At 45.5% G+C, this 15,233-nt stretch overlaps 1 protein-coding gene across 6 annotated transcripts in view; it reads right to left on the bottom strand.

Moving 5' to 3' along the window:
• DIXDC1 (DIX domain containing 1) overlaps positions 1-15,233 on the bottom strand; it is an 89,400-nt gene that overhangs the window by 9,791 nt on the left and 64,376 nt on the right. For 4 of the 6 annotated variants that reach the window (XM_062197001.1, XM_062197005.1, XM_062197000.1 and 1 more), the window contains 7 exons: positions 12,793-12,897; positions 11,928-11,981; positions 10,943-11,035; positions 10,796-10,867; positions 9,332-9,421; positions 8,833-8,994; positions 7,315-7,381 (listed from right to left, as the gene is read on the bottom strand). In XM_062197001.1, the coding sequence (XP_062052985.1) occupies positions 7,315-7,381; positions 8,833-8,994; positions 9,332-9,421; positions 10,796-10,867; positions 10,943-11,035; positions 11,928-11,981; positions 12,793-12,897 (643 nt within the window). Of the gene's footprint in view, positions 1-6,291; positions 6,357-7,314; positions 7,382-8,498; positions 8,725-8,832; positions 8,995-9,331; positions 9,422-10,795; positions 10,868-10,942; positions 11,036-11,927; positions 11,982-12,792; positions 12,898-15,233 lie in introns of those variants that run through there. The other 2 variants (XM_062197002.1, XM_062197003.1) reach the window with 2 other exon arrangements.

The following is a 15,233-nucleotide window of genomic DNA, read 5'->3' as shown; positions in this document are numbered from 1 at the left end:
CTGCAGCTGGCGCAACGCGCTGATCCGAAGGCAGGAGCCAGGTGCTTGTCCTGGTTTCCCATGCAGGTGCAGGGCCCAAGCACTTGGGCCATCCTCCACTGCACTCCGGGGCCACAGCAGAGAGCTGGCCTGGAAGAGGGGCAACTGGGACAGAATCCAGCGCCCCAACCGGGACTAGTAAGATATCAATCTTAGGCTATGGGGAGATACAAAAGGGAGTCGTATGATCAGACTGGCATTTCAGAAAGGTCAATCTAGCTGCAAAGTATGGATTGGAAGAGAGAAACTCTGAAAACCAGCAGTCCTGCTAGGAGGCAATTAAAACAACCTGGAAGATAAGGAAGGGCTCCATGTAGCCCTTCAGCCAGATAAAAGGATGGATTTAAAAGACCTTCAGAAGGTAGAAGTCTTGATACTAGAGACACAGTTGAACACAGAGAAGAAAAGGCACAATGGTTTCAGTAGGATATGGCTCCCAAATTCATGCAGATGTTTAAATTCCCAAGTCTTGTGCTGATGGTCCTGGGAGCATAGAAAATCCAATTTTGGTGTGTGCAAGGCATTCCTAGTGAAGTCTTTGGGTCTTCAGGGGCATGCACTTGGAAGGTAGTTTGCCTAAGAAGGTTCGTTTTGTAAGCTTGACCTGGGCTCAGCCACGTTGCTTCCTGGCTCACCACGTGATCATTCTCCCTCTGCATGCACCCCACCACTGCCATCCTCCAGCCTCACCAGTTGGTGGAACCAGTGGGACTGTGACCTCTGAAACCATATGCCCAAATAAACCTCTTTCCTTCAGAGTTTGTCTTAGGGATTTCAGAGCAGTAACAAAAAGCTAATACAAAAGCAGAAAGTGAAAAATGCCTGAAATCTACAGTCTGGGAAGACAGATGCATGGTTATACTATTCCTTAAGACAAGGGGACAGAGTGAATTATGTAATCTATTTACTTATTTAAAATGTTTATTAGGTACCTATTATGCATCAAGTATTAGAGGTACACATATATACTAAATACAATCCCAACCCATAAGGAGCTCAAAGTCTAGAGAAGAGAAAAGGCATTACAGTAAAATAAATGTGAAAACAAAGTTGCTATGGACTGAATTGTGTCCCACAAAATTCATATACTGAACCCCTATCCACTATGTGACTGCTTTGGAGATAAGACCTTTACAGTGGTGATTATGGTTTTATGAGATCATAAGGGTGGAGCCCTGACCCAACATAACTGGTGCCCCTTTAAGAACGGATACCACGGCCGGCGCTGCGGCTCAATAGGCTAATCCTCCGCCTAGCGGCGCCGGCACACCAGGTTCTAGACCCGGTCGGGGCACCGGATTCTGTCCCGGTTGCCCCTCTTCCAGGCCAGCTCTCTGCTGTGGCCAGGGAGTGCAGTGGAGGATGGCCCAAGTCCTTGGGCCCTGCACCCCATGGGAGACCAGAAGCACCTGGCTCCTGCCATCGGATCAGCGCGGTGCGCCGGCCGCAGCGCGCCAGCCATTGGAGGGTGAACCAACGGCAAAGGAAGACCTTTCTCTCTGTCTCTCTCACTCTACTGTCCACTCTGCCTGTCAAAAAAAAAAAAAAAAAAAAGAACGGACACCACAGGGCCAGCACTGTGTTGCAGCAGGTTAAGCTGCCACCTGCTACACTGGCATCCTATATGAGCACAAGTTCGAGTCCCAGCTGTTCCACTTCTGATCCAGCTCTTAACTAATATACCTGGAAAGGTAGCAGAAGATGGCCCAAGTGATTGTGCCCCTGCACCCATATGGGAGACCTGGATAGAGTTCCAGGCTCCTGGCTTCGGCCTGGCCCAGCCCTGGCTATTGCAGTCATTTAGGGAGTGAACCAGTGGATGGAAGCTCTCAAACTCTCTCTCTCTCTGCAACTCTGCTTTTCAAATAAATAAATCTTAAAAGACACAGAGAGAGAAAGACCAGAGCTCTTTCTTCCTAAGCCATATGAGGACAGGAAGAGAGCCTCACCAGCATGCAACCACGCTGGCACCCTGATCTTGTACTTCCTTCCAGCCTTTTCAACTGTGAACAAATAAATTTTTATTATTTAAGCCACCCAGTCGATGGTATTTTGTTGTGGTAGGCTGAACTAATACAAATGTGATGTACATATTTGTGGAGAACAGTAAAGAGGAATCATGGTGTCAAATGCCACACAGAAGTCTACAGTATGCAAAGACTGGTTTAGTAAAAAGGTCATCAGTGATACTAGTTTCAGATGACTAGTGAGGAACAATGACACTTGGTTCTAATGTTTATAATCCAGTTGGAATAATTTTTGTTATACCATGAAATAGAAGGTGATTTTTTAAAAAAGATTTATTTATTTGAAAGGCAGAGTTAGAAAGGCAGAGGCAAAGAGGGAGAGAGAGACATTTTCCATCTGCTGGTTCACTCCCCAATGGCCACAATGGCCAGAGCTATGCTGATCCAAAGTTAGGAGCCAGGTGCTTCTCCTGGTTTCCCATGGGGTGCAGGGCCCAAGGACTTGGGCCATCCTCCACTGCCTTCCCAGGCCATAGCAGAGAGCTGGCCTGGAAGAAGGGCAACCGGGATAGAATCCGGCGCCCTAATCGGGACTAGAACCCGGTGTGCCGGTGCCACAAGGCAGAGGATTAGCCTGTTAAGCCACGGCGCTGGCCAAATTTGTTGAGTTTTATGGCCATAACATGAACTGGTGAATATTCCAAAGCATTTGAAAAGACTGTACATCTTACCATGATTAGTTGGAGTGTTCTCCACATGTCATTTGGAAGTTCTTTGATAGTGTTGTCCAGACTTTCTATATTCTTAATATTGTTCTGTCTTCTCGTTGTATTGATTACTGCAAACAGTATTAAAGTCTCCAACTATAATTGCAGATTTATCTATTTCTCCTTTTTATCAGTTTTTGCTTCATGTATTTTGAAATTGCTATTAGGAATACACATTTTTAGGATTGCTGTCTTTTTGGATGAATTGACCTTTTAATCATTACATAGTATCTCTCTTTATACCTGGAAATATTCTTTGTTCTGAAGTACATTTCATCTGATATTAATATAACTAGACCAGTTTTCCACTGATTTGTGTTTCCATGCATTTATTTTTCCATCCTTTTACTTTTATATTGATAAATTTACAGTGAGATTTGTATAAATCATACATAATTGAATCTTACTTTATCATCCAATTTAACAATATCTAATCTTTTAATTGATACACTCAGACCATTCATATTTAGCATAATCATTATATGTTTGAAGTAATACCTGACATCTTGGCCGGCGCTGCGGCTCAGTAGGCTAATCCTCCGCCTGGAGGCGCCGGCACACCGGGTTCTAGTCCCGGTTGGGGCACCGATCCTGTCCCGGTTGCCCCTCTTCCAGGCCAGCTCTCTGCTGTGGCCAGGGAGTGCAGTGGAGGATGGCCCAAGTCCTTGGGCCCTGCACCCCATGGGAGACCAGGAGAAGCACCTGGCTCCTGCCATCAGAACAGCGTGGTGCACCGGCCACAGCGCGCCTACCATGGCGGCCATTGGAGGGTGAACCAACGGCAAAGGAAGACCTTTCTCTCTGTCTCCCTCCACTGTCCACTCTGCCTGTCAAAAAAAACCAAAAAACAACAACAACAACAACAAAAAAACACCTGACATCTTTTAGTAAATATTGATAATAATCTATGGTTCAGGGGCTAGCACTGTGGCATAGAGGGTAAAGCTACTGCTTGCATTGCCAGCATCCCATATGGGTGCCAGTTTGAGTCCTGGCCACTCTACTTCTAATCCAGCTCCCTCCTATGGCCTGGGAAAGCAGTAGAAGATGGCCCAATTCCTTGGGCCCCTGTACCTGCGTGGGAGACCCGGAAGGAGCTCCTGGTTCCTGGCTTTGGATTGGCACAGCTCTGGCCATTGCAGCCATTTAGGGAGTGAACTAGCAGGTGGAAGACCTCTCTCTCTGCCTCTCCTTCTCTCTATGTGTAACTCTGCCTTTCAAATAAATAAATCTTAAAAAAAAAAAAATCTACGCTTCAGTGGTTTTCAAACTATGGTCTTCAGACCAGCTACTCTGCTAACAACTTGAACACAGTACCTCTTTTAGTTTTCATGGCTACCTCATTAACTACTAATCCTCACCCACATTTACCCTTGAGAAATAGAGGTTAGAAGGTAAAGGGTTCAGCTCCTGAGTTCCACAAGGTCCTGAGTGGTAGCACTAGTTAAAATATAGCTCTGTTTAACTCCACAGTTATGTTCTTTTCACTAGCAAGGCTAGCTCCTAATTAGTATGATGCTGGTAAAAATGATTTTATAAGGGACCAGCACTGTGGTGTAATGGGTAAAGCTACTGCCTACAGTGCCGGCATCCCATGTGGGCACCAGTTTGAGTCCTGGCTGCTCCACTTCCTATCCAGCTCTCTGCTATGGCCTGGGAAAGCAGTGGAAGATGGCCCAAGTCCTTGGGCCCCTGCACCTGCATGGGAGACCCAGAAGAAGCTCCTGGCTCCTGGCTTTGGATCACAGCAGCTCTGGCGTTGTGGGCATTTGGGGAGTGAACCAGTGGATGGAAGATCTCTCTCTCTCTCTCTCTCTCTGCCTCTGTCACTCTACCTTTCAAATAAATAAATCTTTAAAAAAGAACTTTATAGTTTTGACTCATATATAGCTCAATGATCCTTTTTTTTTCCCACAGGCAGAGTGGACAGTGAGAGAGAGACAGAGAGAAAGGTCTTCCTTTGCTGTTGGTTCACCCTCCAATGGCCGCTACGGCCAGTGCGCTGCGGCCAGTGCACTGCGCCAATCTGAAGCCAGGAGCCAGGTGCTTCTCCTGGTCTCCCATGTGGGTGCAGGGCCCAAGCACTTGGGCCATCCTCCACTGCCTTCCCGGGCCACAGCAGAGAGCTGGCCTGGAAGAAGAGCAACCGGGACAGAATCCAGCGCCCCGACCATGACTAGAACCCAGTGTGCCGGCGCCGCAGGTGGAGGATTAGCCTATTGAGCCGTGGCACCGGCCATGATCCATTCTTCATTAATTTTCTATATGGTGTGAGGTAAAGGTCTCATCCCACTTCATTGTGATATCCAGTTTGAAATTACCACTTGTTGAAGAGAGTATTCCCTGGTCAAATGGTTATAGATAAATGTGTTCATTCTTAACTCTCAATTCTATTCTGCAAATTTACAAGATGATTTCCTTATATTTCACTTAATAACTATATACTTAAGATTTTTCTGTATCATAAATAAGGAAGCTGAACTAAGATACAGTGAGATTAGTTAACCCAATTGCCCATGGTCACACACTCTATCAAGTGACAGAGCAAAAACTGTATCCAAGATCTGTGTGATTCTGTACTGCATATTTTTCTCTGTTTTATGTCAAGCTTTACATATGAGTTTGAAGTGCCTTTGGACCTACAGAGAGAGTGATTTTGTTCGCATTCAAAAACAATCATGAAGCTCAGAAAAGGGCTAGAATTAGAGATAAAAGTGTTAAAATAATCAGCACATAAAGGTAGCTGAATCCATGAGAGTAGAAAGATTGCCTAAAGAGATTATGAGGAGGCCTAAGTCTATGCCTCAAACGGAATTCCAAGACACATCAACATTCAAGGGTTACAAAGAAGAGGAGGAGAAAAGGAGACTCAGGAGAGTTCAGAGATAAGTCAGAGAAAAATCGGATATCTAGTTCTCTAGACTTCAGGCCCAGTGAGGGCAGGTACCACGTATATCTTGTTCATCTCTATTTCCAGTGTCTAACATTGATGGTACATAATGAACAATCAACTAGTATCTGTTGAATGAATAACAGGTTGGCCTGGAAGTTTAAGTAGAAGAAAGTTTTCAAGAATAGGAATGCCATTTAAGAACAGGAAATGCTTTTGAAAGGACACGCAAAGATAAGATGTGAAAAGGAACCACTTCATTAGGCACCAAGAAAGTCAAGGGGAACCTAACAGAAAGAACACTCAGTGGGGTAACTGAGTGAAGTTAGGTTGTAGTAGATTGAGCAGTAAGTGGAGAGTGAGGAAGGAAAGGAAATAAAGACTATTAAGAAGTTTGATGTAGAGAAATTAGTCAGTAGCTAGAGAACTGGCAGAGTTATATCATGCTTTGCATTTGATGAAATGAGGAATTTCAGTTTGTTTACAAATATGGATATCATTTAGATAACACACTTGTTAAAAGAAGCTATAAAATCATTTGCAGTATTTTGAATTAGTAACATATATGCATAAAAGAATTTTTCCAGAGAGAGAAGAATTTATTAAATTTTTGAAGAAAAAGAATCTCCAAATATTTAGGCCCATTTATAATAGCAGTTTATACTAATGTAGAGAAAGTACTGAAGTACAAACCTGTAGAGAAAATAGAAATGAACCATTTCAAAGAACTGCTAGAAAAAGAAACAAACTATTTTGTTACTACAATAATCTGTTTCATTTCCAGTACAGATACTTCACCCAAGAGAGAAAAATTTCTGGATTGTAAGTTTGAGAATGCTGCTTTATTTACTCTCAAAATTTTTACATTTTATATTTGTGCAACTATTTTAAGTGTGCTACTTTAAGACTTAGCTATAATGTGTTTTTTAAAATTGTACATGTAACATAGAAAACATATCAGCTTTTTAACCATTCAGTCCTTGTTATCATTTAGATACTTATAGATTAGGCCTGAGTAAAATATTTAAAAGGTGAACATTATTAAACCAAAAGGTAAGATATAAATTAAAACAGAAATTACCTGGCAGAGTAGATGTCCAACAAGTTGGACCAAACAGGAAAAAAATGTTGAGTGGGCACAAAGCAGGTTAAAACACACTTCCTAAACATGGCCACTAGATGGGGTAAACTTTGTATGACTTAAATTGAGTGACCTTTAAACCCTCAAAGTTTTCAGGAAAATCTCCAAAGAAATTAAATTCACTGTCTCTAAGAAGAAGTGGAAATTTTTTGTGCTATTTTTGACTGTAGAATGAGCTGCAGCTGCATCCAAGTTTTTGTGTTTTACATTTTGCTCTGTTCAGTGTAAATGCTTTGAGCGTGTATGTTTTCCAAAGACATTTTGGCCCCTCTGAATCAGTGGCATCCTGCACATGGCTAAATGGCACTTGGGGTGGTGGTGATGGTAACAGTGGTGTATCTTCCCTGTCAATTTCACTACTGCTCAATTCCAGTACTGCTACAAAAATAAAATATTATAAAGTGAACCATTATAAGAAACATTCTATCCCCCAAAATAATGGTACCACGAAAGATACTACGTTTCTGGTCACATGCTCAGACACCTTACTGAGCAATAATGAGTACTTACTTGAATGAGGGGGCCAGGACTCCTGGTATTCACTATCTACTTGAGTTCTGAGGGACTTGCCTCGAACCTGGAGAACCACATAAAAATCACAAGAATTATACATTTTTCTATAACTTCTTCCATGGTATTATAAAATTGAACATGTTTATCCCTATATTCATGTACATCTATAAAAGGCATAGTTGGGACCGGCATAGTAGGCTAAGCCTCTACCTACAGCACGGGCATCCCATATGGGTGCCAGTTCATGTCCCAGCTGCTCCTCTTATGATCCAGCTCCCTACTAATGACCTGGGAAAGCAGCAGAAAATGGCCCAAGTGCTTGGGCTCCTGCATGCACAAGGGAGACCTGGAGGAAGCTCCTGGCTCCTGGTTTTGGCCATTGTGGCCATTTGGGAAGTGATCTAGTGGTTGGAAGACCTTTCTCTCTGTCTCTCCCTCCCTCTGGCTGTAACTCTGCCTCTCAAATGAATAAATAAAAACCTTTAAATTAAAAAAAGGCTTTATAAGGGCCGGCACTGTGGTGCAGTGGGTTAATGCCCTGGCCTGAAGCGCCGGCATCCCATATGGGCGCCAGTTTGAGTCCCGGTTGCTCCTCTTTCAATCCAGCTCTCTGCTGTGGCCTGGGAAAGCAATAGAAGATGGCCCAAGTCCTCGGGACCCTGCACCTGCGTGGGAGGCCTGGAAGAAGCTCCTGGCTCCTGGCTTCGGATCAGCACAGTTCAGGCCATTATGTCCAATTGGGGAGTGAACCAGCAGATGGAAGACCTCTCTCTCTCTCTGCCTCTCCTCTCTCTGTGTAACTCTGACTTTCAAATAAATAAATAAATAAATCTTAAAAAAATGCTTTATAGTTTCTGATGCATTTTCTACATAATTGTCTCATCCCATACCAAGCTTGTACAGGGGAGGAGGGGAAAGAGGAAGAAGTAGCAAAGGGAGACCTGGGAGGGGAGGGGATATCAAGAACAACATCTCCTTAGATGGGTATGCAGTTGCTGGGAGCAGGAGTCACCACGAACTCTTTCCCTGGATTGTTATACCATGATGAACAGTCTGCTCCACTGAGAGGAAAAACAAAGAGAAAAGCTTTTAGCCAGGTCTTATATTTTATTTATTTGTTTGGCAAGGTCTTATATTTTCTAGTGCGGCCTTCATCTACATTAAAACATTTTTTATTAATTTTATTTATTTGTTTATTTGAAAGTCACAGCTACAGAGAGAGAGGGGAGACAGAGAGAGAGATCTTTCATCCACTGGTTCATTCCCCAGATGGCCACAAAAGCCAGGTCTGGAAAAGCTGAAGTCAGGAGCCAGGAGCTTCATCTAGGTTTCCCATGTGGATGGCAGAGGCCCAGGGACTTGGGCCATCTTCTGCTGCTTTTCCCAGGCCATTAGCAGGGAACTGGACTGAAGTGGAACAGCGGTTGCTTTACTCTTTCAGCCACAACATTAACATTTTAAAACCAGGCTTGCTCAGGAGCTTGCCCCGGAGAGCCACCAGAGTGAAAGGAGTACCTTTCTTTCTTGCTTCTTCTGTGTCTCCATGACGTGCAAGCGCTCCATGAGGCTCGAGATGCCCTGCTCCAAGCTGTCAATGGTGTGGTGCTGAGGATCGTGGCCACTGAAGCTATTGCGCAGGCTGCGGAGAGCATCGCGAACAAGCTGCAGGTCAGTGCTCTGTGGGCAGAGACAAGGTGCCGTTGGCATAGCCCACTGCCATATTATTGTATGTGTCCCAACCACTGGGCTCAAGAAAACAGAGGAGAGAGGAATCCAGAGCAGACCTTTCACTTTGGTGGAGGTGTGAGCTGTAGGAAATTTTACTCCACAAAAGCAGGCCTTCTGTTTGCCCACTAATTCCTAATTTTGTATAGCAACTGCCTTAGATCTTTATGTACACTACAGAGGCAGGGGTCAGGTAATTAGTATAAACAGCCTAGTCCACTGCTGATGGTTGGGGTCTTCCGGCTTTAGCTACAAGTGGCAGGCCCACACTCAACTCGTGGGAACCTACCCCTCTGTGGGTGATCGAAGCAGCTCCTTTTCCTGCCGTCGGAAAGAGAAAACCATTGCTTTGAGAGTTGTGACTAGTGTAGTTGGTCACCTATAGCAGCAAGAAGAAATGGTGCTTGTTAAAGAGAGAATTCCAAACCATGATGTCCTGCTTAGTTTTCTTCTTTAATTTATCTCTCCCTGATATTGTATATAGTTAACGCTTTTACTATTTATTAAGATATAAGTCTCACAAGTGCACATTTCTTTCTCTTTTGCTCACTGCCATTTTGGTGCTACACTTAGTGCTTGGTATACACGCTGGATGCAGAATGAATGAAATGGGAACCTCAGTCTACAGAGGCCTCCAACCTAAGTTCTGTCACAGTCACTGGAGGGCCTCAGAGCACTGCCCCAGCACCTCATGCCTTTGCTTTCGTAACAAAAAATAAGAACAACCTTTTTGAGTTGGACTCTGTGCCAGATGGACCTAATGGGACTATATTTAGTTATCCATGTGGATTATCCTATATATTCTTCATAATGACAGAGAGGGTTGCTATTATCTACCTTTCCTATATGAGTATTATTTCTAAGGTTCAGAAAGTAAGCAAGTTAAGGTCACAAAATGTGGAAGTGTTTGGTAAAGATGGGTTTTAAAAATAAATTTTCTTGGCCGGCGCCGCGGCTCAATAGGCTAATCCTCCGCCTAGCGGCGCCGGCACACCGGGTTCTAGTCCCGGTCGGGGCACCGATCCTGTCCCGGTTGCCCCTCTTCCAGGCCAGCTCTCTGCTGTGGCCAGGGAGTGCAGTGGAGGATGGCCCAAGCCCTTGGGCCCTGCACCCCATGGGAGACCAGGATAAACACCTGGCTCCTGCCATCGGATCAGCGCGGTGCGCCAGCCGCAGCGCGCTACCGCGGCGGCCATTGGAGGGTGAACCAACGGCAAAAGGAAGACCTTTCTCTCTGCCTCTCTCTCTCACTGTCCACTCTGCCTGTCAAAAAAAAAAAAAAAAAATTTTCTTGGGCCGGCGCCATGGCTCACTTGGTTAATCCTCCGCCTATGGCACTGGCATTCCATATGGGCGCCGGGTTCTAGTCCCGGTTGCTTCTCTTCCAGTCCAGCTCTCTGCTGTGGCCCGGGAAGGCAGTGGAGGATGGCCCAAGTGCTTGGGCTCTGCACCCACATGGGAGACCAAGAGGAAGAGCCTGGCTCCTGGCTTCGGATTGGCATAGTTCCGGCCGTAGCGGCCTTTTGGGGGGTGAACCAATGGAAGGAAGACCTTTCTCTCTGTCTCTCTCACTGTAATTCTTCCTGTCAAATAAATAAAAATAAAATCTTTAAAAAAATTTTTTTCTTATCCTGGAACCTACAGGAACCCTTGACTCTTTCACAAGTCTTCTAACAAAGTGGCCTGCAGCCTTGGTCCAGCTCTCAGTCAGAAACAGAACCTCTTTGCCTCATTAATAAGGGTTCTAGGTTACCTCATCTGCCTCTCTCTTCATACAATGAGCCAAAAGGACATCTTTGTGTTCTAGCTCCCGTTCTAGATCCACCTGCAAGACACAGACCCAATTAGAAAAGGACTTCTGACCAAAGGGGAAGGAATGTCAGTGGCTAAATGTTTTCACCTGCTGGTAATTGGCATCAGAGAGTTTCCGGAGTGCTTCTTCCAACTTGGCCTGGTGCTGCTGCAAGAGGCGATCCTTCTGCCCTAGCTCTTTCTGCAACAGAGACAAAGCTTTCAGATGTGCGGCAAAACCAAGGACACTCAGCAGTTCCCCCTTTGCAATGCAGTTTCTGCCTCAGTAAAGTAGAGCCGCAGGAGGAACAGTCCTTTCCTCAAACTATACCAGGAAGACTTCACATTTCGCAACAGTCTCACACAGTGCTGAGGATTCTTCGACGGGAACCCCCATTAAAGGCCACTCTGCAGGCCGGCGCCGCGGCTCACTAGGCTAATCCTCCGCCTTGCGGCGCCGGCACACCGGGTTCTAGTCCCGGTCGGGGCACCGATCCTGTCCCGGTTGCCCCTCTTCCAGGCCAGCTCTCTGCTGTGGCCCGGGAGTGCAGAGGAGGATGGCCCAAGTCCTTGGGCCCTGCACCCCATGGGAGACCAGGAGAAGCACCTGGCTCCTGCCATCGGAACAGTGCGGTGCGCCGGCCGCAGCGTGCTACCGCGGCGGCCATTGGAGGGTGAACCAACGGCAAAAAGGAAGACCTTTCTCTCTGTCTCTCTCTCTCACTGTCCACTCTGCCTGTCAAAAAAAAAAAAATTTAAAAAAAAAAAAAAACTCTGAACATTTATGATTGACAGGGGAATCAACAAATAAAATATGCTATGCTTTAAAAAAAAAAAAAAAAAAAAAGGCCACTCTGCGCCATCCATGCTGATTAGAGATAAAGGTAAGACAAGAACGGAGGCTTCAGACTCCTACTTCTCCTTCTCCTAACTACAGTATCTTTTCTTCAGGGACAGTGAATCAAGGGGGACAGAAACAGATTTCCTTCCATAAAGCAAGGGTGGAACAGAATACTTGAATACTCTTTGAGCCACAGCAATAATGGGTGGGTCAGAGGGAAGTCATTTTCAAACCAATAAATAGGCACTCTTACCTTATATTCTCCCAAGAGCCGATTCCTCTCATCTAGCTTCCTCTGCAGATCCACCTGCAAGAGTAGAGGAACAAGTCACGGGCATGCGGGTGTTGTCCACCAATCCTTAAGGAACCCAGCTGCTACAATTTGAACATGATGTGGCTCCCCAACTCATGAGATTTTGAAGCTGCAAAGTCATGGGCTGGTGGAGACTTGATCCAATCATGTTGTCTAGAAGGCAGCGCTTAGGGGGAGTTCCTTAGTTCACTGAGGGACAGGCCCTCAGAAGGTACTTCTCATGCAAGGGTGGATTACGTAAGTCTGAGTCAGGCTTGGCCGTTCTCCCTCTGCCCCTGGCTTGCCATGTGACCCCTCCTCTGCACTCATTCTGCCACTGCCATCCTCTGGCCTCACCAGATAGCTGACCCAATGGGGCCACCCAGTCTGGGACTGTGAATTGCAAAACTGTAAGCCAAAGCAAACCTCCTTTCTTCGTAAGAAACTTTTCTTGAGTGATAAAAAGCTAATGCACCAGCTACTCAGTAGTCAGAGTTAAGCTGGTAGTCACAGTATACAACATGAAGAGGGTATGATCATGGAAAAATACATGGCTTCTATGTATGTCTTTAGTGAGGTAATCACTATTAGAGCTTCAGTGTCACCAAGGTTGAAGAAGGGCTCAAGGACCCTGCCACCTAGCCTGACATGGGCTTCTACCTAAGAAAAGAGATGAGTCTGATGGAGAATAAAATGCAGACACTGAGGGCAGGCCTCCAAGAGGCAAGAGAAAGGAGACGAAGATGGGAGACCCCAGAGCACTTCATGCAGTGCCCTATCCTGTTCGTGGGTATCAACAAGGTCAGAGTTCACACACTGAACTCACATTCTGGTTGTGCAGCTCATCTTTGTCCATGTTTGCCCTCAGTAGCTCTTGTTTGAGCTGCAGAACAGACGTATCCTGCTGAGCCAATCTCTGCTGCAAGGCATCCTGGGGGGAAAGAGGGCACTAATTACTGCGGTCTCAATTAAATTAATCAGCCAGTTATTACTGCAAAGTACTAACCCCTTTACTGTGTAACCAGAATTGATTCCAAGTGGGAGAGCAAAAGACAATAAGGATCTTCTCACAGGGAGCCAAGCAGGGGTTTTCCTCTCCTCCTCAAGGACACTAGCATCTAAAGGAAAATCCAGGCTGACTGCAATCTGGCTTACTACTGACTCCTAGCCTTGCTTCGTTTCTGAGAGTCCTAGGTGTCATGGGGGATGCAATGAGTGGCCTTCGGGATCAGATAAACTTATATTCGAATTACAAATCTACCACTTACTACTTTTGTGACACTGACCTTGGACAGTGTACTCTCCTTCCTCCTATCCTGGCTTCCTCGTCTATATTTTGAGTATATGAATAATCTAGGTTAGGTCTTTTTTCTTGTACTTCTTTTATCAGTTCCCTTTTCCTAAAGGGATAGGCCCTATTCCTGCCTGCCTGGAATCCCTGGATTCCCGCTCATGCTGTTTTCTAGAACTTTGCTGCTTTTCTACTTCAATTGGGTTCCAATGCTCATTCTGGACAGGGCTGGAATTATATTTCTACTGATCAGAACTGGACTGATGGTTCCTCTTGCCAGTCTCCTAGGATCTTAGCAGTGTTAGGCTAACTTTCCCACAGGTTGAACCCTTTTAGTTCCTGCCACGCCTAAGAGAAGATGGGCTAGATATATTTACTCAAAGGGTCAGCCATACACATTCCTCCACTCACGGTGACTTCAAATTGAACCAGTGGACTAGGGCTTCATTCCAGCACATCTGTCCTCAATTTTCTCCTCACAGACTGCAAAGAAATGGTCAAGCTCTGGAGAATGTGGAAGCACATTTTGTTTTGTTTTGAAGGTTGATTTGAGAGGCAAAGTGACAGAAAAAGAGAATGAAAATGAGAGAGAGAGAGAGAGAGAGAGAGAGATCTGCTATCCTCTGGTTCACTCCCAAAATGGTCACAATAAGCCAGGAGTCAGGAACTCCAACCAGGTCTCCCACATGCATGGCAGGAACTCAAGTCCTTGAGCCATCACCTGCTGTTCCTCAGGTGTACTGGCAGAGAGCTGGACTGGAAGCAGAGGAGATGGGACTTGCTCGTGCTGGTGCCCTAATACAGGATATGGCCATTGCAAGCATAAGTTTAACTCACTGTGCCACAATGCCCACTCCTGAAGCCCATTCTTAATTGTGCAGTTTGGCATAACAGTATAAGGCAAATATAGTGTAAGAGGTTCCTGGCATCTATGGTCTGGAGAAATGGTTCCCAAAGAGTGCTTCAAGGGATGCTGATGAGTTTCATGGAAGAAAAGGCCTCTGTGGTTAATAATTCTAAACTTTTTAGGCAAACGTCCTTATGACAGATCTCCTTTAATCATTCTTTAACAGTGAGTCTTCAAGCCTGTAGGGCATTTCTCAAATTTATTTGACCACAGAGTTTATCTGCTTTTTGAAAAGTTTCAAAGCTCTTAGGCTCAGAATATACTTTGGAAAGTGCTATAGTTACACTGTAGGCTAGTCCAAGTCAGTTACACTTTAGGGGAAAGCAGCACATTAAAAGCAACCTTGGGGCTGGCACTGTGGCACAGCAGGTGAACTGCCGCTTGCAAGGACAACATCCCACATGGGAGTGTCAGCTCAAGTTCTAGCTGCCTTGCTTCCATCCAGCTCCCTGGTAATGTGCCTGAGAAGGCAGCAGGAGATGGCCCAAGTGCTTTGGCCCCTGCCACTTGTGTGGGAGACCCAGATGGAGTTCCTGGCTTCAAACTGGCCAGACCTGGCTGTTGAGGTCTTTTGGGGAGTGGACCAGTGGATTCTCTCCCTTAACTCCCCCTGCACTCCACCACTCTGCTTTTTAAAGATTTATTTATTTGAAAGGCAAAGTGAGAGAGGGAGACACACACACACACACACACACAGATTTTCCATCTGCTGGTTCACTCCCCAAATGGCTGCAATGGCCAAGGCTGAGCCAGGTCAAAGCCAGGAGCCAGGAGCTTCATCCAAGTCTCCCATGTGGGTGACAGGGGCTCAAGTCTTTGGGCCATCTTCCACTGCCTTCCCAGGACTGTTAGCAGGGAGCTGGATCAGAAGTAGAGCAGCTGAGTCTAGAACCAGCGTCCATATGGGATGCCAGTATCATGGGTGGTGGCTTATACCACTACACCACAATGCCAGGCCCTGTCACTATGCCTTTAAATAAATAAATCGTTAAAATAAAAAAGAACATCTTTTCTACTTCTAGGTATTTATTCAGCAGATATACAAGTACTCCTACTTGAGGGAAATCAA

The sequence above is a fragment of the Lepus europaeus genome, chromosome 7 (genome assembly GCF_033115175.1).
Source record: "Lepus europaeus isolate LE1 chromosome 7, mLepTim1.pri, whole genome shotgun sequence".
Classification (NCBI taxonomy): domain Eukaryota; kingdom Metazoa; phylum Chordata; class Mammalia; order Lagomorpha; family Leporidae; genus Lepus; species Lepus europaeus.
This window is presented reverse-complemented; position numbering and strand designations above follow the sequence as displayed.